We start from the raw sequence: 23,373 nt of genomic DNA on the forward strand, positions 1-23,373 counted from the left end.
GCCCAGGCTGCTTCACAGGACTGGCCAGGGTCTCGGCCTCTGTGGTGTGCTGGTCCTTCCTTTCACAGAACCCTGTCTCCAGGTTATTCAATTCTAAAAGTCACCTCCTCATCAGACGCAGCATCCTGCAAGCTGGATTAGGTTGCCTGGGGGAGAGGACTATGAGGCAGACTACATAGCCTGAATCTACAAAGAGCTACAAAGGGCCTCCTCCTATATTCTATGAGCTCCTCTACTGCCATCTTTCCTAGAGCACAAACTTAGTGCTTGGAAGTCCTGCAGCCCCAAACCCCAGCATAGGTGGGACTTGAATCCTAATGAGCCCTTCTTGTCTTGCTGAGAGTCCTTAGAGAGAACATAAATGCCTTGTCTTGGTTGTAGGTTTCTGTCTGCTTCCTCGGGGCCAGTGACTAGTTCCCAAGAGGAATTGGCCCAGGCCCTCTTGGTCAGTCTGGATTTTAATGGGTCTTATTTTTCTCTCTCTCTGCTAGGGCCTCCATGCTGCCTGGGCCTTGTACCAGTTGAAGAGGTGGACATTCCTGACTCCTGCCAAGTGGGTGGAGGAGACTGGCGGCCCTCGGGGCCTACATAAAGAGGAAGCTGGCATACATCTCCTCTGTCCCCAGATCACCGGTGCACGTGGCTTTTGAACCACCTCCTCCCACAATTAGGCAGAAGCCAATATCCCAGAAAGACTATATATTGTTCATTTGTTTTTTAAGAGACAGAGAAAAAAATGGTATTTATTTTTCTATTATAGCCATATTTATATATTTATGCACTTGTAAATAAATGTATATGTGTTTTTATAACTCTGGAGGAATCCTCCCTTTTGAGGTACAAGAGGGAAAGAGACAAGCCCCCCCCCCCCAACGATTTCAGGAATCATACCCAGAATGAGTATCACAGAACCTGTAGCCGCTGAGGGCTCAGGATGTCCCCCGGACTACTGGTGGAAGGACCTTGGGGTCACAGACTGGAGCCACCCTTGAAGATGTCTAGATCTGATGGCACAGGACACCGTTCCTAAGATGCCATGAGACCAGCCCAGCATGTGTACAGCAATAGACGCATTAACAAACCTTCCAGAATCAATCATCTCTGGCAACATAGCCCTGTAAAAACAAACACTGTAACTTCTAAATAAATGTTTAGTCTTCCCTTTAACCTTCAACTTAGTCATGTACGAGTCAGCAGTTTCTTTACAAGTCAGAAACCAGTCTCACGGTCATTGGAGAAAAGATCCACTTGTGACATTTTCAGATCCATCAGAGGAAAAAATCTACACACTCTAGCAGATGTTTTCTTTCGTGGTTTTTTTTTTTTTTAAGCATTGAGCATCAGTTGTGTTTGGATTAATGTAGAATGTGTTGATAACTGTTTACTCCACAAGGGAAATATTGTATAATAGGCAACAGTTCTGGTTCTCTTGCTGACTGGTCTTAGGCAAAGCAGAAGGAAGCCAGTTCTCAGACAGGTCTGTGACCACCAGACATGTCACTCATAATACCATTAGCTGAATGCTATGCTATGTGTGAACACAGGTTCCTGATAAGTCCATTTCCCTTCTTTCTAAAGATACATCAGCATTGCTGGAGTACTTCACTCAACATTTACTCATGCTTGTCCCATCAAAGAATCAGCCAGAGATTTTTTTTTTTTTTAACTGAAGAAACTTAAACCTTTAAATGTAGAATGGGGCCTAGATTTGAAAATCTTCACACTTTAAAGTTTCACTGGGTCTGGGGTAGGAGAGTGGGGGGAGGGAGGACAGGCATTTTCTATATTTCAGTCAAGTTTAGAGCCAGAATGCCAGTTGACACAATCACATTAAGAGCTGAGGCAGTGCCTCAGGAAGATTGACAGCCATAGTTAAGAGGTCATCCTAGGCAACAGGTTCATAAGGCTCTATTTCAATGAACAAGATGCATGTGTTAGTGTCCATCTGTCATCTCAGCTACAAAGAGGCAGAAGTATTAGGATGACCATCCAAGGCCGGCCCATGCCCAAAGTACAAGACCCTGAAAAATAAAGCCAAAAAAGGACTGAGGGTATAGCTCAACTGGTAGGATGCTTGTCTACTGAAGGCAAGGACCTCAGCTTCGATCTTACAAAAAATAAAGGAAAGTTTTATAAGAGAAAAGAAGAGGAAAAAAAGTTGAACTGGACCTTCAGCTTCAAGTCACAAAGAATTACTAAGCATAATCAGGTGCAGCTGCTGAGTCTTCAAACTCTGAATGGGGCAATTGCACCCTCTGCTGTTCAGAATAAGTAATACACATGTTCCTCAGGCACGTATCTTTTTTCTGTTGCACAACTAATCTTTAGGAAAGCAGTATTTAAAAAGTATTTGTCAAAATGACTAGGGTACATAGAAATCTCAGGAAAATAGCAGATCTGGGGAAGAAATAAAAGGTGAGAGCCTAGAGGTCATTTCCAGAAATAGGCAGGTCTAATGTCCTCAAGTCTTCACTTGCTCATCAACACCAAGAAAATATGCTCACATATTCAGTCATACCAGTGAAAACCTTAAAAATAACAACAACAACAGACTTTCCTTTGTCTTTTCTCCTTGTTGATCTAAGATTATTGCCAAAGTAGTTCATTGTAAATGTCATTGAAGGGATAAAATTCTTGCTTTTTGCAAGTCTGGAATCCTGACACTGAATAATTTTATCACTGTTTTGTTGTTCGTTTTTGTTGTTTAAAAAGGCTTGGATCAAAACCCATGTGCAGTGAGATAAATGTGTACATCTACCTTATCCAATTGCATGACAGAAGTGAAAGGTTGGGACACCAGGTCACCAGTGTCAGCTTCGAAAATGAAAGCCACTGGGCCCCGGTGGCTCATGCCTGTAATCCTAGTTACTCAGGAGGCTGAGATCTGAGGATCACGGTTCAAAGCCAGCCCGGGTAGGAAAGTCCCTGAGACTCTTACCTCCAATAAACCACTAGAAAATCAGAAGTGGTGCTGTGGCTCAAGCAGAAGAGCAATTGCCTTGAGCTGAAGAGCACAGAGACAGCTCCCAAGCCTAGAGTTCAAGCCCCATGACCATCAAAAAAACAAAAACAAGCAAACAAAAAAAAGAAAATGAAAGAGCCCAGATAATCAATTCTATTTGCATTTTATACTTCTTGATTACTGTGATTATAAACCTACTTAAAGTTCTGATTCATTGTGCCACGGCTACATAAATTGCTGGAAGGAAAGAATAAGGTCTGGTGGGTGGGTGGATGGGAACTGGTAGGAGGTACCAGGGTCAGCTGGTGGCTCATGGACTTGTAAAAGTGGAAGTTTTCTCTGATAGAATTTTACTATACATAAATAGTGACAGGCCTGGAGTCTGAGGTATCCTTTGTTTCTAGTGCTGAGATTCCGTGATATCACAGACAAAAGTTCAAAGTGACCAGGTCATATTAATGACTGATCCACAAGTAACTCAGTGCATGCTGAGGTTTATGGTGAGGCTGCTTGCTTGAGCACATAGCAGAGAGTAGTGAGATCAGGGCAGCAGGACAGCTTTCCAGCCTTCCCCATCCAAGTCTCTCTGCCGCTCTCTCTTGTTTGAAGCTTGAATTCTTGGAAATTCAGAGCCCAAACTTAACTACAGACTTAAATGTTGAGTTAAGCAGAAATACAACGACATCTGTTGATACAACTTGTTCAAGTCAACATAAAATAATGGAGTGTTATCTTGTCAAATCCAAAACGTGCTGAACAGTACAGATTTAACTTCTGCTTCCGTCTAGTTCAAGTTGCTTTTAAGCTAAATAAATGCATTGAATCTATGACTAGCAGGTCCATAGACTGTTAATTCGGTCACGCTACAATTCCAATACAGAGTTTTAGAATGGGAAGATGATATAACTTCTAACTCATGCAACTAAGAAGGGGACAGCATATCAAGATACCACTTATTCAGATAGTTGCTCCTGGGGTAGATGGCTTCACAATGGCTCCCAGTGGTTCCCAACTGGTATTCAGTCTGTTTAGTCCCTCCCACATCACAAACCCAGCAGGGTTGGCTGTGTGACTCATGCTGTAACGGTGGTATATCTCTGCTGAGATTAGGTCATCTTTTCTTGCTCTCTCTCCCTCACTCTTGTATGGTTGGCTCTGGAGAAATCTTGGTGAGCAGCCCTGTGGAAAGACCTATGTGCTGAGGAACAGAAGCTGGGTCCTGCTGACAGCCAACTGAACTCAGAAGTAGTTCCTCCAGCTCCAGCCAAGTTTAAAATGACAGTCTCAGGTCACAGTGTGATTACAAATCTGACATGGGCTGAGCCAAAGACACCCAGCCTAGCTGCTCCTAGATTCCTGCCCTTCGCAAACCTTCTCACTCTGACGAGATAATAATTTTGTTGTTTTAAGGTAAGTACGGGGTGGGGATGGGAATAAAATTTTTTTTACATAGCAAGAAACATTAATGTTATGACTAGCACATTTTTTTAAATGCCTGAATTTAGAGCATGCATACACGCACGAATGAAAGTGGCAAATCCAATCCATTCTACTTCAGGACATCAGCTACAGGTTAGGAGCCCTTGGCACCGCTGGGTCGCCTTCTCCACCTAGGCGATACAGGTATTATACTCTTCCCTGCCTTATGGACCAACTAACATGTTGGGATAGCCTAGACCATGAGTAGCTCATTGAGCGAACTACACGATTACCAGCAGGAAGCCAAGTATCAGTGAGACCTTTCTTTATTGGATGCAGCCATGAATTTCAATGAACACTTGGCTGAAACCAAAAGGATGCTCTTAATTAGTTTAAAATATCCCACCTAATTAGAAGAGAGAGACATGATCTTTCCAAGAGATACAACTCTATTCCATTTCTTTCTGATATGTATCAAAACCAGAAAATGATTGAAGTCAAATCAGAAACAAGATGGCATAGGGCATGAAAAACTATGAGAAATACTTAGAATACTGATGGAGTTGCACAAATCTTCCAAGACACGCTTCCTTACTGAGTGTTTTTGCAAAGCACATCCCTCTGCTCCGCTCAGAACTGAGGAGTCTGCAAAAAGCAGGTGATTCAGGAAGCTGGTTATTCTGTTTTCTGCCCACCCAAAGCAAACTAAAGCAAGCTGCTTTGCTATGTTCTGTCTGCATTTCCTGAACGGTGAGCCCTCAAATAAGCTTTCTGAAATCAAGAATGCCACTTCTCATCTGTATTCCTTTTTCTGAGATAGCAAATAGTTTGTCTTTTTTCGCTATGCCCTCCCAGAGAATATTCAATAAAAATAAGCTTCATTTTTCTAACGCTGGAAGAATAGAGAATGGAAGTTTTCTTATGGGTTACTGACTGGTCATTTTTCTTGCTAATGGCTAAACATTTAGAATACTAGAGAAAGAAATTTTCCTAAAACAATGTATATTACAGATGCTTCTCACAGTGCTGAGAGACAGAGCCCTTTGAGAACTTACATTCTGACTAGCACGGTCTAAACAACTAAAATGGTTCCGTTCAGCAATAACTAGATGTCAGATGCTACAGCCACTTGGAAGACAATCAATTTAGAGAAAAAATATTAAACCACATGACAGAATCTGATTTAAAATTTTCAGTAATGAGAAGAGAGTAAACTTAAAGGTCCATGGGCTTCATTCCATCTTCTGTCCTGGATGGAATGGGGGGGAGGATAAGGCCTCCTTTTTTACGCAGGAGAGTGATTTCTTCCTTTAAGGCTGTAATCTTCTCTGCCTGGGTGTGAATCAGTTCAGTGATCTTCTCTTTTGCCAGGATGTCTGCTTGCCGAGGGTTCTGGAAAGCATTGCCCTGTTGGAAGAAAATATCTCTGCTTTAAGCATCATTTGGAATGTGAAAAAATCTGTGGGAAAAACTCCTGTCTGTTAGGAGTGCAGATCTCACAGCTGTTTTAAACAACCACTGCTCCTTAATTTAAGGGGCCTTCCACTCCTGGGCTAAAATCCCTCCTGGAGAAATGTGTGCCTTCAAACCAACTTTTAAAATGCAAATCCCCTTGGGGAGAGCAACATTTTAAGCTACCAGGCATTCATTACCTGAAACCACATCACAGAGACCACAAAAGATAAGTATGGGTGTCTTATGCAACTCACACTTCAGTTCCCCAAAAGAAACCTCGATTTCCTCATGTGATTTCTCTCCCAGAGAGAAATCTGACTCTGGCTCCGGCAGCAGACCTCACTTTCAGGGAAGCCTTTGTCTCGTGGACTAGGTTAGGATTTCCTGTTCTCCCCCATCAAAACATATATAAATATATCTTTATCCAAGATATCCAATTATATGCATAATTATGATTATCAGCCTGAATCACATGAAACTTAGTATATCTGATTTTTTAAAAATCTAAGATAAGGTAATTTCATATAGTTTGGCCTCATTGCTGACTTGATACCACTTCCTAAGAGGCTAGATCCACTGCCATGCAACGGAATCTCCCGACTCTACCCAGTGCCAGTTCTAGTGCTCCTTACGATAGTGGATGGTCAGTATACTTTGAACCAACACATTTGTTAAGGAAGGACATGACTCAGCACCCAGAGCAAGGTGCTGTCCATGTGCCCCCTCAATAATCCTTCACAACACCTACAAATGTGCTATTATTCAGGCTTGGAAGGTGGCTCAGTGGTAGAGCGCTTGCCTTGCATGCATGAAGCCCTGGGTTCGATTCCTCAGCACCACATAAGCAAAAAAGAAAAAAGCCGGAAGTGACGCTGTGGCTCAAGGGGTAGAGCGCTAGCCTTGAGCTGAAGAGCTGAGGGACAGCGCCCAGGCCCAGAGTTCAGGCCCCATGACCGGACCCAAAAAAAAAAAAAGTAAAAAAAAAATATTTTGCCTGAAACCCAGAGTCCATGAATTTTAATTTCCCACATTTGCTTGGCAGACCTTTGGAGTTAGTAGCATCTTTCTGCCTCTTCTCCCTTACACGCCCTTATTTTAGAGGCTGTCAGTGCTAAACACTAGCCTTACCAGTTTCTCTTCCAGCTAGGGTTGGGGAAGAGGATGTCAGCAGAGCACTTTTACCTTCTCAGTAAAAGGACAGAAGAGTCTAGCATGTGGATGTGAGACAGAGCTGAAGCAGCTGACCAAAGGAAGCATTGAGATTCCAGCCCTGATGTAATGGACCCACACTCTTAAGTCAAAATGGGTGGTCAAAAGTTTCAACAGCTAGTGGCTCAAGTGGTAGAGCGCTAGCCTTGAGCTGAAGAGCTGAGGGACAGCGCCCAGGCCCAGAGTTCAGGCCCCCCCGCCAAAAAAAAAGTGCTCAGGTTTTTCTACTGTGAGTCTGTGTTCTAGCCTCAGTGTCAATTTTTTTTTTCTTTCTTAATGCTCATCATTGATTCTTGGTTGTTTTTTGGGTTGGTTTGGTTTGGTCACTTGTGGGGCTTGAACTCTGGGTCAGGGAGCTTGACCTCTTCCACTCAAGGCAAACACTCTACCACTTGAGCTACAGCACCACTTTCAGTTTTCTGTGGTTTATTAAAGAGTCTCACAGCCTTTCCTGCCCAGGCTGGCTTTGAACCATGATCCTCAGATCTCAGCCTTCTGAGTAGTTAGGATTACAGGTGTGAGCCACCGGCGTCCTGCTGATTCTTGGTTGTTAAGCCCTGTTGATGGCAAGGATTCCTGAGACTCAAGTGTTGAGGTTTGGAAGTCTTGATAAGGGCGTCAGTCATTGAGAGCTCCACCTACAGCCCCTAGATTATCTTCTACCCGAAGTATCCCAAGGCCCAAAGTGAGCACATCATACTTGGTGTGAAGAGGGCAGTTGGCCATCAGTGGCATCCGTTCCAGCATTTGGGGGTAAGACATGATAAATTAGGCAAGTGCAAACCAAATAACATTGCCTCATGGCCCTGTACACTCATCTAATTACATTTACCCCCATCAAACAGTGCCCACCTCTAATGGGTGGACCTCAGCTCCAGTACCATCTAAGCACTTGATAAACATGGGCCAAACCCAAATTAAAGTGAAAAATAGTTAACCACTATTTTCCTGGATCCTTTTAGATCCACTTTGCTGAAATTCTGGTTCATGGTATCCTCAAAAACATAGATGTGAAACTGGGTTAGGGGTATAACAGTGCCTTTAAAATGTTCCAGTCATGAGGTAATTCGTTAGGCTGCTTTGATTTGAATTAACTTGCCAGGAACTCATGTTATTGATATTGTGCAGCATTGGGTACTCAGCTTACTTAGCAATGATGTGTTGGAAAATCTTAAATGTATGGAAGGCCTGGGGTTTATATCACATCAGTCTTAGGAGCTAAGGTTGGGGCTGTGCTCAGTGCTAGAGGGCTTACCTAATATGTGAAGCCCTGAATTCAAGTCCCAGGACCCCCACTTTCCATTCTTGCTCTGTAAAATGGAACTGATTTTTTAGCCTGCTTTACATAGTGTTTAAAACAAGATGTTTTAAATATAAATATTTTATATATAAAAAAGTGTCAACAGCTAGTTGAAACACACACACACACACACACACACACACCCCAAAACACAATACGCCAACAAGCACTTTAACAAGAGAACATGTACAAAGATCCCACAATTCAACATACCCACTTTAGGTAAAAATAAATAAATAAATAAACATACTAGAAACAGATGCACGACACTAAATCCAAGTATCTTAGTACCCTTACTGAGTCAGTGTCCCCTGAGTGCCTGGAAATGGTCCAAAAGCAATTCTTTGGAATAGCGACTTCAGTTCTGAAAAGGATCTGAAGGAAAAGCCCCTACCTGCTGGTTCTGCAGTGTGTTCAGCCGAGAATCAAGTTTCCTCTTTTCAATACACAAGTCGTTCATCTGATGAAGCTTCTTCGTGTGTTCTTTTGTCTTCATCATCAGTTCCCATCTCATTTGAGCAATCTTTTCCTAACCAGGACAGAAAGTTGGGAACAGATTCAGTGAGTAATAAGCCCTTAGGCCTTTGAGTCCCACAGAATTTCTCACTTCCATCCAGGTTTAACCAAAACCAACCACTGCCCCCTCCTCACCTCCCACATCTTCATTTCCTTTGCATTCAGCAGTTCCTTTCGAAGTTTTCGAATCTTCAGTTCTTCAAGAGTTGTATTCACTGAAAGCGTCTGCAGGGCCTCTAGATCTATCACCCGGCCAAACTTGCTGATCATTAGTTGACTGACTGTTTCTTCCATTTCTAAAAGAACATGGTCACTGTCTCATGAGGCTTGATGGCCCTTATGGTTGTTAAATGAGCACTACCACATTGTTTCTCGTGCGCTCAGGTTATGTATATTGTACAAATTAGTGAGAACATGTGGTATTTGACTTTGTGCACCTGACATTTTATTTAATGTAAAATTGGATCCATGTGTCCAAATGACAGGATTAAAAATATTTTGATCATTTTAAAGGTTAAATAATATTCTGCTGGGTATATAAATGACATTTGCTTTACTAATTAATCTCCTGATAGACACTTGGATTTATTCCATATCTTGGCTATTGAGAATAATACTACAATAAACATGGTTGTGCAAATGTCTCTTTATCATACCAGTTTCATTTCCTTTTGAGATATATCTAGTAGTCAGACTGTTGGATCAAAACTTATCTTTTATGATCTCACAATAGAAGAGGCTTTATTAAACAATAATCACATAATGTACAGATATAGATGCATGATATTTACCATATCAAAAACTAAAATGTCTTTTTGTGTTTTTTTTCCAATCCTGGGACTTGAACTCAGGGCCTGGGCACCTTCCCTGAGCTTCTTTTGCTCAAGGCTGGTGCTCTACCACATGAGCCACAGTACCACTTCTGGCTTTTTACGTTTATTTGGTACTGAGAATTGAACTCAGGGTTTCACACATGCTAGACAAGCACTCTACCTCTGAGCCTAAAATATCTTTTTACATAGAAGGTATGTCACAAACTAGAGAAGATCCAAAGTGCAGTTAATAGACAAAAAAAAAAATAAGAATTCCCTAACATCACTATGAAAAACATAAAGATAGAAATACAAAAGTGTGCAAAGGATATGACCAGCAAGCACCACTTCCAGTTTTCTGGTGGTTAATTGGAGATAAGAGTCTCACCGACTTTCCTGCCTGGGCTAGCTTCAAACCACAATCCTCAGAGCTCAGCCTCTTGAATAACTAGGATTACAGGCATGAGCCATTGGTGCCTGGCTCTGAGAGACTCTTATTTCCAATTAACCAGCAAAGAGCCAGAAGTGGAGGTATGGCTCAAGTGGTAGAGGTCAGACTTGAATGAAAAAGCTAAGGGAATGTGTGAGGCCCTGATTTCAAGCCCCAGTACATTCATACACAAAATAATCTAAAATAGTAAAATAAAATATAAAACAGGACAGTGGGCCGGGCACTGGTGGCTCACACCTGTAATCCTAGCTACTCAGGAGACCGAGATCTGAGGATTGTGGTTCAAAGCCAGCCCAGGCAGAAAAGTTCGTGAGACTCTTATCTCCAATAAACACTCAGAAAAAGCTGGAAGTGGCGCTGTGGCTCAAATGGTAGAACACTAGTCTTGAACACAGAGAGAGACAACACCCAGGCTTTAAGTTCAAGCCCCAAGACCAGCAAAAAACAAAAACCAAAACAGGACAGTGATCTTTTCATGGTAACTGGGGAGATGTGAGGGTGTTGCTTCTTCTCAGAATGTTCTGGTTCTGTGCTTTCCAAGCTGGAGACAGATGCTTTCCAGTTGCCATATGGGCCCGTAAGTACTAGGAAGCAACCCATGTATGCACTTTGGGACCCACCCTGTATGGTTTTTGCCATCTCTCTCTTTTCTCGGATGAGCATTTTACGCCTCTCCCGGCATTCTTTGTTAAGTTTTTGCTGCTTGTTGTTTTCATCCTGGAGCTGTACGATTCGTTTTTGAAGCTTTTCTAAGGAATGGTTAGAGAAGACCAAAGTCCCAGAAAGATCATTTGGTATTTCCCCAAGTACCATATACTCGATCTGTAAAGACAACACATGACAACAATCAAACACAAGACAGGCAAAAATACAAATTAAAAGGGTAAGGTAGAAGAATGAGCAAAGGGAATACTTCTTTCCCCATCCCTAGTCTATCTCCTTGCCTTCGGACTTCTCCCTCCTGAGGCAGTGATCAGGTGACTTTAGAGAGTAAGCCACCTAAAGGCTTTTCAAGGAGAGCAAATATTCCCACATAGGTTGTGCCTAATATCTTGCCTAACACTGCAGCTGTTATTTTCAGTGGCATGTATGAAGGCTGTCAGAGTATGGCTCAAGTGGTAGCATGCCTGTCTAGCAAGTGTAAGGCCCTGAACTCAACCCATAGGACTGTAAAAACAAACAAACAAACAATTTGCATATTAAGCAAACACTTCCACAGAGATTTTTCTACTTGGACCAATCTACACAAAATACATCTTCCCTTCCTAAAACACCACTACTTCTTTTAACCTAAGGAAAGAGAATACAAATGAGTGTGCTACTTCTCATTGATAGACATTTCCATGATTTAATCGAAGTTGCAATTCAAGTAGATAGCAAATATGAACAAAATGAAGGGGAGACGAAAATATTTTTGCTGGATGCCAGTAGTGCTCACACCCATAATGCTAGCTATTCAGGAGGCTGAGATCTGAGGATTTGGGTTCAAAGCCATCTAGAACAAAAATGTCTGCAACACTCTGTCTCCAAATAACCAGCAAAATGAACTGGTGGCATGGATCAAATGGTTGAGTACCAGCCATAAGCAAAAATAAAAATATAAAAAATCCAAAGCTAGTGCTTTGAGTTCAAGCTCAAGAAACAGCAAAAAAGAAAAACAAAAAAGAAAAAGAAAAAAATATCTTCATTTTGTTGTCTTCTTCATTATTGAAATTAAATGACAATAATTCTTCAGTTCATTAATTCAGACAACTTCATTCATTTCCTTAGACTTGACAAATTCATTCATTTCCTTAGACCTGAAAGGATCAAACTTGTAAAGTGATAATGAGCCAATGTTTTGGTACTACTCTTTCGCAACAATCTGGATAACAGATAACAAAAGCTGGAGAAGCCGCGCCCATGGCTCACGCCTGTAATCCTAGCTACTCAGGAGGCTGAAATCTGAGGATCACGGTTCAAAGCCAGCCCGGGCAGGAACGGCCGTGAGGCTCCTATCTCCAATAAACCACCAGAAAACCGGAAGTGGCGCTGTAGCTCAAGTGGTAGAGAGCTTGCCTTGAGCTGAAGAGCTGAGGGCCCAGAATTCAAGCCCCACGACCGACCAAAAACAAAAACAACAAAAAACTGGAGAGTCCTTTGATGGTCAGTATCCTCCACCAAGGGCTATAACCCTCCCTCCAGGTGACCTGCGAATCTATGGGAATGTGTCTGCTCAGACAGGTAGTCACCTCTCTGCCTCATCCCACCTGGTGGAGCTTGAGTGGAATTGCAACCAGCAGTTCATTCAGTCGCTGCTGCTTCTCCCTCTGATAAGCCTCTAGTGCCTCCTCGGCTGCATTCAGATTCGCTGCCACAACTTTCACCTGTAGAAAGTCCCATTGAGAGCTGTTGGGAACACTACCCGAACAAAAGCACACCGACAGTGGTAAATAACGGCCTCTTGGGTGAGCAGGATTGTTGTGTTGGGCTGTGATTAAGGACAGGCCTTCAGGCTGCAGCCCATGAATGTAAATTATTTTCTTCCTGCCCAGTAATGGTCCACATCACCTTTTCAATCATCCCATGTCCAGAGTTGTAAAAGTTTTATGAGTAAAAGGTGAGAACACATGTCCTCACCTTCCATTTTCAGCCTGAAAAATGGCCCTGGGCATGAAAGCTATTTGCCAAAATAGTGGGACGCTTGTTTGGTCATAGTGACCCCAAGAAATTAAAGAAGAAAGTGCTTTGAAGCAATGAAAACTATCAATAGTGTTTCTAAAGCATGTTCATTTCCTGAAAAACGTGAAACTTTTCCAGATCATTTCCTATTTACAGGAGGAGAAGAAAACTATCAGAAATATTTCTGAATATATTCAGAAGTTGAGTGATGCTGCTCAAGACAAGAGTACCTAAAACAGAAAATGCTCAGGGGGAAAGAAAAGCAAACAGAAGTAATATACTGGTTGGTAAGCTTAGTGATCTCCAACAGGGGATCCACAAATCATCTGTTGACAAAGAGAAAATAGCAGTTTCTATTTTTTTTTTTTGTCAGTTGTGGGGCTTGAACTCTGGGCCTGGGCGCTGTCCCTCAGCTCTTCAGCTCAAGGCTAGAGCTCTACCACTTGAGCTACAGCACCACTTCTGGCTTTTTCTGCTTATGTGGAGCTGAGGAATCAAACCCAGGGACTCATGCATGCAAGGCAAACACTTTACCTCGGAGCTACCGTCCCAGCCCCTTGTTTATTTATAATCTCATTCTTTTAAGCATTTCATGATCAACAAAATATACTAAAGTAATATTTCTTGAATATAAGTCACAAACATATATACGTTTATTGTGGGGGGCTATGTGTCACGAGTGTTTTCTTATAAAATTACATAACCCAAAATGTATACAATGATGGGTTCAAGTGGCCTGTAATCCTCCTAGCTAGCTAGTCAGAAGGTGGACATTAGAATAATTGTGGCATGAAACCAACTAAGAAAAAAGTTCCCAAGATTCCAATTCAACCAATCTGAAGCTTGGTTCAATGGCTCTTCATCCTCAGTAGCAGTAAGCCAGCCTGAGCAAAGCCAGCCTGAGCAAAGGGTATGACCTTATTCAAAAATAAAGAAAACAAAGTGCTGACAGCATTGTTCAAGTGATAGATTCTGCCAAGAATGAGGCCCTGATTTAAAACCCAGTACCAGCAAAACAATTTGGAAACAAAGGCCAATCATCAAAAGAGCAATGGAGAAAAATGAGGGAAGGGGTAACAAGTTTGACAAGAAATGTATTTTTTACCTTACTTATGTAACCCCTCTGTACATCAGCAATGGTGCTGAGTACCAGTGGCTCATGCTTGTCATCCTAGCTACCCAGGAGGCTGAGATCTGAGGATGGCAGTTTGAAGCCACCCCAGTCAAGAAAGCCCATGAAATTCTTATCTCCAGTTAACCACCAAAAAGCCAGAAGTGAACCTGTGGCTCAAGTAGTAGAGCACTTGCCTTGAGCACAAAAGCTCAGGAGTAATGCCCAGGCCTGAGTTCAAGCCTAAGGATCCACACCAAAGGGAGGAAGAAGAGGGTATGTAGCATACTGAGAGAGGAAAAATAAGTAGGTAGACAGCCATACTTTTTTGGACAGTGTGTCATATTCCTTTTTGAGGTTATCAACAATTTTTTTTTCTTCTACTAAGGCCTCCTCGATGTCCAGCCTTTTCTCTCTTAGCTGAAGAGCCAGTTCAAAAAGATTTGGATTACAGTCTGGAAAGCGAGTTAAAAGAAATTGGTTGGAGAATGTAATAATATTAGAAGTGTGAACTTTGAAGCTTCAGAATCAATCATGTCTATCCATACGATCCACACTTCCAAGCTTCCAATGTGCCTATGGCTCCACTGATCCACTATACTAAAATTGAAGGTCTACACATACCCAGAGCCAGTGCGAATAGTACAGACATTATCTCACTAAAGACTAGGCCCCGCAAGGTAGAAATTATTGTCCTTTTTCTATAGGTGAAGACCCTAAGTCTGAGAGAAGTGGCATCCTTGGTTGAGACTTAAGGGTTCTCAAATGCATCATCTCTGTTCTTTGCTCTCTATTATACTAAAGACTACATTTAATCACCAAGAAATAGCTGAAAAATGAAAAGTAAAACACTAAAATTGAATCACATGGAGAGAGAGCAGGGAGGCTTGTGAGTTCAAGGGCAGCCTGAATACACAGTGAGAAGTTAGCTCAAAAAGCTAAGGGCTGGGGATGGGTTCAATGTCAGTTCTTAGCACTGTAAAAAAGAACACTTGACATGAAATTTAGGAACCTCAATTCCTGTCTTAGTTCTCCCATTTCACTGGTTGTATGATGTTGTCCAAGTCCTTTAATCCTGCTGGAATAAATCTGGTTGCATTCTAAGAATTTGTGTTCTCTCTTTCACTCATAAGTATTATGATTGGAACAAGACCTTATTTTCCAAAATTAAAACAAGATTTAAACTTCGTTTGAAATTAAGCTTTTAAATTTAGATGAAAACTTTAAACATTGAGAAAATAGAATAATAAGCCAACAAAAACTGGCCTTATCTATTGAACTATTCACTTGTTGAGAGTGTACATATGTTAGTCTATGTTAGTCTCCAGACTAGCTTCCTCCAGTGAAAACAGATGATAGATAGATAGATAGATAGATAGATAGATAGATAGATAGATAGATGATAGACAGATTTCCAGGAAGTTGGATCAACTTGCCCTTCACAGATTTGAAATACAACAAATTTGAGTGAGTTCTTAGAAAGTACTACAAAATAAATATCTACATGCTTTAACTTAGAGTTTCTCTGTAAACTGAAATTTTCTACCTAATTTATTAACTCTGACTTGTCTGTAAATTGTTATTCATTAAAGGTTGCCTAGAAGAATAGAGAGTAAATAATCTAGAGAACTCCCCCAAAAAGCATTAGACTCAACTTCCTACTGTTTTAATTCACACTTTTTAAAACTTTATTACCCAAGAATTAAGAAATAAACAAAGGAAATTCTCAGTATTGTGTATCTGCTTCACAGAGAACAACTTACTTGAAGGACAAATGGAATCATCGAAAACCTCGTCTTCAGATCCAGATTCATCCTCATCGCTCTCTAAGCTGGATTCATCCTCACTGGATGATTCACTTTCCTCATCCTCATCTAAGGAGAGAGGAGGACTTGGTTAGTAGGTCTTCAAGGAGTTTCTTAATGAATCACACACTAGGAAAGTAACAAAGACATCAAATAAGAAATTACTGATACTTCAAAAGAGTTCAAAATATATAAGGATAGAAACCACACCTGTTCTCACCCATTCAGTCCAGTTGTAGCAAGAATTCTGAAGTTGAATGAAAATCCCACTCTTGATAATTAATCAAAGCCCTCACATTCACACTGCCTATATCTTATCACTTTGATCACTCTCAGCAAAAATTCTTTTAGAGATTTAGGAAAGAGTTATCTTAATTGTCAGTAATTTTCTGTTCACTGACTGTCACCCTATTCCTCTGGGAGAAATTTTCCTTGATGTATTCTGAGCTGAGCTCTGTCTCTGTCTCTCTGTCTCTCCTCTGACTACATAGCCCTTTCAAAGTAGGTTTCATGCATAAAATCTACCCTGTTCATCTTTAATGTATGACAAGAAATGTTTTAATTACAAATTCATATGCAATGTTTTTATAAAACACAAATATATTTAAATATGAAAATACATCTGGTTCCCAAGGGTCTTAGGTATGGAGTTGTAGGCCTCTCCAGTGCATCCTAACGCATTTTCTTTCAAACACCTTAGGAGCATCTATGAACCACATGTCACAAATTGGCAATTCCTATTTCATTTCATTTTTCTAACTTTCTTTTTTGTCTGGTGCTAAAAATCAAGTCTCGGGCCTCCAGAATGTTAGCTAGGTACTTTGCCTATGAGGTACACTTCCAGCCTAGCTGAGAGGAATTGTGCCCAGCTTTAGTCACAACCCTGTATTGCACAAACCCTGGCAAACATTTCTACTTTAAAATACAGGAGCTATAAGCTACCTCACCTCAGCCCATCCCCAGACAGGCAAAGCTATAGGATTTCCAACATTTCATTCCTGGTCAGACATTCTCATAGTAACAGTAAAGAGGAAAAACAGAACAGTTGCTGACACTTCATCTGTGCAGAACCTCTACATCAACTGCAGATATACTTTGTCAGATTGCAGAGGGCTGCCAAAATGTTGTGAGATTCACTGAGGGGAAACTCTGATTACAGCTCCTACCTTTTCCCTACTAAGTACCTAGGCCTGTACCAGTGTCCAGTCAGAGGACAAGGGTTTCAGGTTCATTAATAATGAGCCTCAGAATAGCTTCCACTATCACAGCCAATGTCAAAAGTGCCTTTTGGAACCTCCATCACCTGATCAAAGCTACCATTCTTGTATAGGAGTAATCAGAGACTGCATCTCATTTACTCTGCTGTCTAAACCACATTTTCCTGAAGTACTAGAGTGACGCCATTCTTCCAAGACCTATAGACATGTTGGGTCTCTTTGTCTCTGATATAGTATGCTCTGAACCAATAAATCATAAACAAAGGAGCTACAGAGATAGTACACTATTGTGTCCAGTTGGAAGTAAAATCAATATTATATAACCCACTGATAGTCTGTCATCAAAAGAAAACTGCATACAAATATTACCACATAAAAGTAGAAGGGATATTCAAAGGGATGTTCAAATCTCAACATAAGAACAAGAACTATCTAGCCTGGGCTGTCTTTGAACCATGATCCTCAGATTTCAGCCTCCAGAGTAGCTAGGGTTATAGGCGCGAGCCACTGGTGCCTGGCATAATTCAGAATTTTTAAAACTCAACTGAAAGAATCAACAGACTAGATTTAAAAAAAGAGTTAGAGGGCTGGGAAGGTGGCTCAGTGGTAGAGCGCTTGCCTTGCATGCACAAGGCCCTGGGTTCGATTCCTCAGCACCACATAAGCAAAAAAGAAAAAAGCCAGAAGTGGCGCTGTGGCTCAAGTGGTAGAGTGCTAGCCTTGAGCTGAAGAGCTGAGGGACAGCACCCAGGCCCAGAGTTCAGGCCCCACGACCAGACCCCCCAAAAAAAAAAAAAGAGTTAGAAATGTCAGAGCTTTGTAACAAATCTTTCAAACTGTGACATTCTGGCAGAAATAAGAATTATAAAAACACAAAATCTCGGGGCACCATTAAATAGTTCATTGGCATATCCATAACAGAAGAGCAACAGGTGAAGGCACACAAAATACATTCAGTGGACATAAAAACAGAAATTCTCCAAATCTCCAAGTCCCAAATGGACATGACCAGAAAAAGAACTTTTCGATGAGATAAATTAAGTTGCTAAAAATACAAGACAAAGAAAATATAGTAAAATATGCAAGAAGAAAGCACTATGTCACATTTAAAGACAAATCTATTACATTACCAGCAGACTGATTTTTCAGTAAAAAACCTAAAAGGCCAGGAGAGTATAAAATAATGTACTTCAAGTCTTCAAAGAAAATAACTGCCACTCAGGTTTACCATTCCCACCAAGTCTAGCCTTTAGAATCAAAAGAGAAATAAAGACCATCCAAGACACAGATATTCACATGCATGTGTACACACACGCGTATGCACGTGCGCACACACACACGCACACACACACACACCAGATGTTTAGACAACCACCCAGGTTTATATGCTCTCCTATCCATCCTCTCCTTGTTAATCCCTACATTATTTCTACATTGTTGTTTTTTTAAAAAAGCAGAATCTAAGAGGATCCTTTTTTTTGAGGGGGGGGGCCAGTCGTGGGGCCTGAACTCTGGGCCTGGGCGCTGTCCCTCAGCTCTTCAGCTCAAGGCTAGTGCTCTATCACTTGAGCCACAGCGCCACTTTCAGCTTTTTTCTTTTTGCTTATGTGGTGCTGAGGAATCGAACCCAGGGCCTCAAGCATGCAAGGCAAGCACTCTACCACTGAGCCACCTTCCCAGTCCTAAGAGGATCCTTAATAACTACTCTATTTCATGTCAGAGAGAAAATGGAATGATATGTAGAGAAGACTACAAACCAGCATCTCCTTCAGTCTCCTTTTTCTTTACTCGCTTAATCTTCTTCTTTAGGACCTTCATAAGGAAGTTTGCAAATTTGTTGTTTTCTCCAAGAGCCATTTGAAAACTAGCATAGAGTGCCTTTTCTTGCTCCAGGAGTGTATTGATTCCAGTCTTTTTCTCATCCATCTCTTTAAGAGTTTCATTTATTTTCCACTAAAAGAACAAAAGAAAGAATAATTAAATGTTTCTAATGAATCAGTTTCAGAGAATGATGTGTTTTCTAATGCAAAGCTATAATCTACATTGTTTAAAGTTTCTTAATAAATATTCATGTCTAATGTGTACAAAGATTAAAATGGTTAAAAAGTACAGGTCTTTTGTAAAAGTCAGTTGAGTTCAGAATCAGAAAGGCCAGATTTCTAATGCTTATTTTTTCAAAAAATTTAAATTCAATAAGTTAGATGCATTATATTCATATATTGACATGTCAAATTGAAATCCCTTTGTGCAACCACTCAATTCAAAAAATTAGAATTTTTATTGTTATGTGGATGCTAGTCAATATCTTGTCATGTCTCAAAAACAAAGATTTCTCTGTATTTATATAGGATTACAACAAAGACATTATCTCTAATGAAGCTGATGTACCTAAATTGATCTTACTCAGTAATTAAGTAATTAACTTAGTAGAATCCATTCTCTTTAACAAAATGGCATTACTTTAATTTCAACATATAGAAAGGTGTTCCCGGTGATATTCTAGTATAGAATACACTGAAATAGTGTATCACAGTTAAGAAAGTCAATGCCCATGGTAGTTTATAACAAAATACAGATTTGTATAATCCATGGATAAAAATGGATAGAAAGCTCACTTTTTAAAATCTCCTTCTCCTGCTGTACAAAATAGTGGATCAAATTCCCTAGAATATTTGTGCCATTTCTTTCTGACCAAGGATAATGAAGATGAATAATAAGCACATATATCACAGGGGACAAAGAGAAGACAGAGAAGTGAGGGTTCAGACAAGTGTGAAAATCAAGGCAAGGGAGAAAAGAAAAAGGAATCAATGCTCCATAGTTAGGAAAGCAGAAGCTAGAGGTGTGCCTCTTCTTACCTGCATATCCTGCTCCTCTTTGTCTAAAGAATTAACGCGCTCTTGAAGTATGTTTTCCTGTTTTTCAAAGTTCTTGAGAAGAAGCATTTCTTGAAATAATGTGACATGGTGTAGATCAGATAATTTCATCTGAGTGTCTAGCTTCAGTTTCTGGTGTCTCAAGAGATGGAGTTCTGCATCAAAAGTAACAATCAGTTCTTGGATCTGAGGTAGAAAAAACAGATTTGAGGATATGTAACTTAACAGGAGAAGTCAAATGTATTTTATTTAACTATTGAAGAAGTTAGACTAACTTATCTAACAGCATTCTTCATTATGTTCTTGCAATAAATGGAGGATTATCTATAAAGGTCACATAAACTATGTGTATTCATGAAATTAAATTTTCATAAACTATTAACTAGTAGAGATTCTGTAAGTATAGTTCTATTTATTTTTTCCATGTTTTATTAGTATATATTAATTGTACAAAGGGGTCTCATTGTGCTATTTCTTTTTTATTGTAAAATAGTGTACAGAGAAGTTACAGTTACCTGAGTAAGGTAATGAGTCTATTTCCTGTAGTACTGTTACCTACTCCTTTGTTTTCCCCTACTATCCCCTCCCTCCCCACCTCCCCAACTCCTCCCTCCCCCCAAGTTGTAAAGTTCATTTTCAATATAGTGTCTTGTACATCTCATTGTTATAGTAAATCAATGAGTCAACCTGTATCCTTGTTTCAGCATTTTGTTATTACCCTTCCCCTCCCCAAATTATAAAAATGTATATACAAGATGCAGGGCACCAACATCATTGTGCTATTTCTATACATGTATACAGTGTACCCCAATCAAACCCACCCTTCTATTACTCCCTTTCATTCCCCTCTCCATTCTCAAAACAATTTCAATAAGTTTTCTTACATTTGTATAGAATACTTTAACCATACTCACCCTTCACCTCATACTTCAAGTAGAGTTGGTAAAGCTATGTCTTCACCATTGATTGAAGCATTAATAACAATGCTCTTCTCACTGCACTGTATGGAGTGCAAGTTCTCTGTACACGGTGTTTATATCTGTCTGCTCTTTACTGCCCTTCCCTACAGCATCTTTCTCAGAGTACCATAAGTAAATATACTCCCTTAACTTATTTTGGAAATCTTTCAAAGTTGAAGAATGGTCAATATTTTTAAATAACCACAGTCTTTGAGTTACAAAGAACTGTTCCATTTTCTTACTTTACTAATGAAGAAACAAGTTTCTTGATAAACAGGACTATATTTTCTTTATCACAACACCATTCTGGAAGTGACCCATATAGATCTCCAATATATGTAAGAGTTGTTTTATTCTTTTATTCTTTGTCACCATTGATATCCTGCAAGAGATGCCAGGAGATAGAATGCAGTTTTTTTGAGTTACTTTCTATCTCTGCTACCTAGATAGCACTGCGTCTATGTACTGAATGTCCAATAAATATTTGTTACATTAATAAAACAAATGTAAGACGTGCTGACAACGGATGCAATGGAGTTCAGAAGCAAGGAGAGTCTGTAATGAGGGCAGAAGTTACTGCAGAGGGTACGGGACCAGGCTATCTTGGTGTGATGGCTCAGCTCTGGAAAGAAGTTGCTTCAAGAAAGCCAGTGGAAGGAGCAAAGGAAAAAGCACAGATATAAAAGGGAGGAGCCGAGAGAGTGGAGGCAGGAACAGTGAGAAAATGGGGTTAAGCCAAGTAAAGACAATAGATTGGAGAACAGGTTGGGAAGTTATGGGGGGTGGGGTCACTCTCACAGGGTAGAACTGAAAAGACACTGAAGGGTGGGCGGACTCTTCATGGCTGGTTGCAATCAGTTCCGAACATTTTCTTTTGCTCTCATATTCAAAGCCTAGCCTGCAAATCTGATCCCAGTTTGGTCCTGATTTTCCTAGAAATCGCAACACTTGCCACTCAAGCTCCCAAACCATTTCAAACCCAGTCAGTACCTTAGGTAACCCCGCCCCAACTATGGGGGGCAAATCACACATTAGAGAAAGAACAGTGTGAAAAGCAGAGGAGTGGCTCAAGTTTCAGGAAGGTTTTCAATTATGCTCCATCTAGCCTCCAAAAGTTGCTCTTTTACTTCCTTTTACTAGGACCTCAAGTAGAGGCTAATTTACTGACACATGGGGTTGCCTATCATTCTTAGCTTAAAAAAAATAAAAAGGAAAATGCCAAAACTCTCAGCAGAGTACAAAGATTTCCAGAAGGCCAAGAGTGGGAAGCAAACCAAAGCCATTAGTGAGTGGTCAGCTGGTCAGGGCTTAGGAAAGGGTTACTGTAGAGGAATTTAAAACCATCCAACCAACCATAAACTAGATCGAACTCTTCCACTGCTTTCCTTTCCGTCAGCTTTTAACACAAGGGCAGCTTTAGCTCTTACCCTGTTGTTCAAGTACTGTTGCATGTACAGCTGTTTAACCTCATCCCTCTTCATGATCTCCATCTCCACCTCCGTTGGCTCAGCCTTTTCAAATTCCATGGGCTTCTGTACGTCCAGGCCTAGGCCATAGGCAGATGCCTTCGATGACCGCGATAAGGAATCCCTTGTTGTTGCATACCCTCCCTCCTTCCCAAAAGAGAGCTTGAGGAAGCCTCCACCTGGGCCCACCGACACACTCTGTCGCCCCTGCTCCAACCTTTCCCCGTCAGTTTTCATCTGCTTTTGTTTAAACTTCACGAGAGTTTCCTCGTCGTACTGAAATCTCTTTTCCGGTACTTCATCTGGGTATATCTGAGGGAGCTGAGGGATGGGCATGTGCTTAGATATGTGAAGGATAGAGTGAATGTTTCTCAGTTCCTGTACCAAGCATTGTATTTCCTCAACAACAGCTACTTTAAGATCTCGGAGAGAGATGATGCATTTGTTCATGTTTCTTTTCTTTCTGTGGACCTGGAAAACAACAAACATTAAAAAAAAAAAAAAGAAGTAAAGGAAGCAAAATGACCACCTTTTGGCAAAGGGAAACTTAAAATATCATCTGATTTCATCCCTTAATGGCTAGGCTTAGTAAAATGTTTTAAAATGTATCTGTCCCCTCTTTCAGCTCGAAATCACCCATTTCTTTAGCTTTTAGGGTTTTTTTTCCATTTACACTTCTATTCCCTTCCCTTCCCCTCCTGTGATCTCCCTTCCCCTCCTCTCCCTCCCCCTCATCCTCCTTACCCTTCCCCTCCTCTCCCCTCCTCTTTCTTCCCTTCCTCTCCCTTTGTTTTCTCTCCTCTCTTGTCTCCTCCCCTCCTCCCCTCCTATCCCCTCTGTCCTTTCCTTCTCTTCCCTTCTTCCTTCCACTCTCCTCTCCTCTCTTCTCTTCTCTACTTTCCTATACTGGCTAAAAGGTTGTTCCTTTGACCTTTTCCAGTCCTCCTGGAAGTCCTTCCTGAATACTCTCCAGGGAAGGGAACCTTTGATCGCTTTAGCTCAGACAAAAAATACCCAGGTTGCTTATTCCAGCCAAACTACAAGCGTTCACCACCCCCCCCACCTCTTCCCTGCCTTCTCCCCAGCAACCTCCTCTCCATACTAGGGCTTGAACTCAAAGCCTCAAACTTTTCTTCCCCCAATTCTTGCTCACA

General features: G+C 40.9%; 2 protein-coding genes across 3 annotated transcripts in view; one reads left to right on the top strand and one right to left on the bottom strand.

The window, feature by feature from the left end:
• The window catches only part of Boc (BOC cell adhesion associated, oncogene regulated), a 39,263-nt gene extending 38,121 nt beyond the window's left edge, over window positions 1-1,142 (top strand). For both annotated transcript variants that reach the window (XM_013028523.1, XM_013028524.1), the window contains exon 18: window positions 492-1,142. In XM_013028523.1, the coding sequence (XP_012883977.1) occupies window positions 492-592 (101 nt within the window). In that variant the 3' untranslated portion in view covers window positions 593-1,142. The remainder of the gene's footprint in view (window positions 1-491) is intronic.
• Window positions 1,143-5,596: 4,454 nt separating this feature from the next.
• Cfap44 (cilia and flagella associated protein 44) overlaps window positions 5,597-23,373 on the bottom strand; it is a 65,890-nt gene continuing 48,113 nt past the window's right edge. The window contains exons 25-34 of the mRNA XM_013028517.1: window positions 22,181-22,690; window positions 19,777-19,980; window positions 18,676-18,871; window positions 15,660-15,770; window positions 14,221-14,351; window positions 12,374-12,490; window positions 10,745-10,946; window positions 8,997-9,157; window positions 8,740-8,874; window positions 5,597-5,788 (exon numbers count right to left, since the gene is read on the bottom strand). Of these exons, the coding sequence (XP_012883971.1) occupies window positions 5,597-5,788; window positions 8,740-8,874; window positions 8,997-9,157; window positions 10,745-10,946; window positions 12,374-12,490; window positions 14,221-14,351; window positions 15,660-15,770; window positions 18,676-18,871; window positions 19,777-19,980; window positions 22,181-22,690 (1,959 nt within the window). The remainder of the gene's footprint in view (window positions 5,789-8,739; window positions 8,875-8,996; window positions 9,158-10,744; window positions 10,947-12,373; window positions 12,491-14,220; window positions 14,352-15,659; window positions 15,771-18,675; window positions 18,872-19,776; window positions 19,981-22,180; window positions 22,691-23,373) is intronic.

This window comes from Dipodomys ordii, unplaced genomic scaffold (genome assembly GCF_000151885.1).
Source record: "Dipodomys ordii isolate 6190 unplaced genomic scaffold, Dord_2.0 Scaffold111, whole genome shotgun sequence".
NCBI classification, from domain to species: Eukaryota; Metazoa; Chordata; class Mammalia; order Rodentia; family Heteromyidae; genus Dipodomys; species Dipodomys ordii.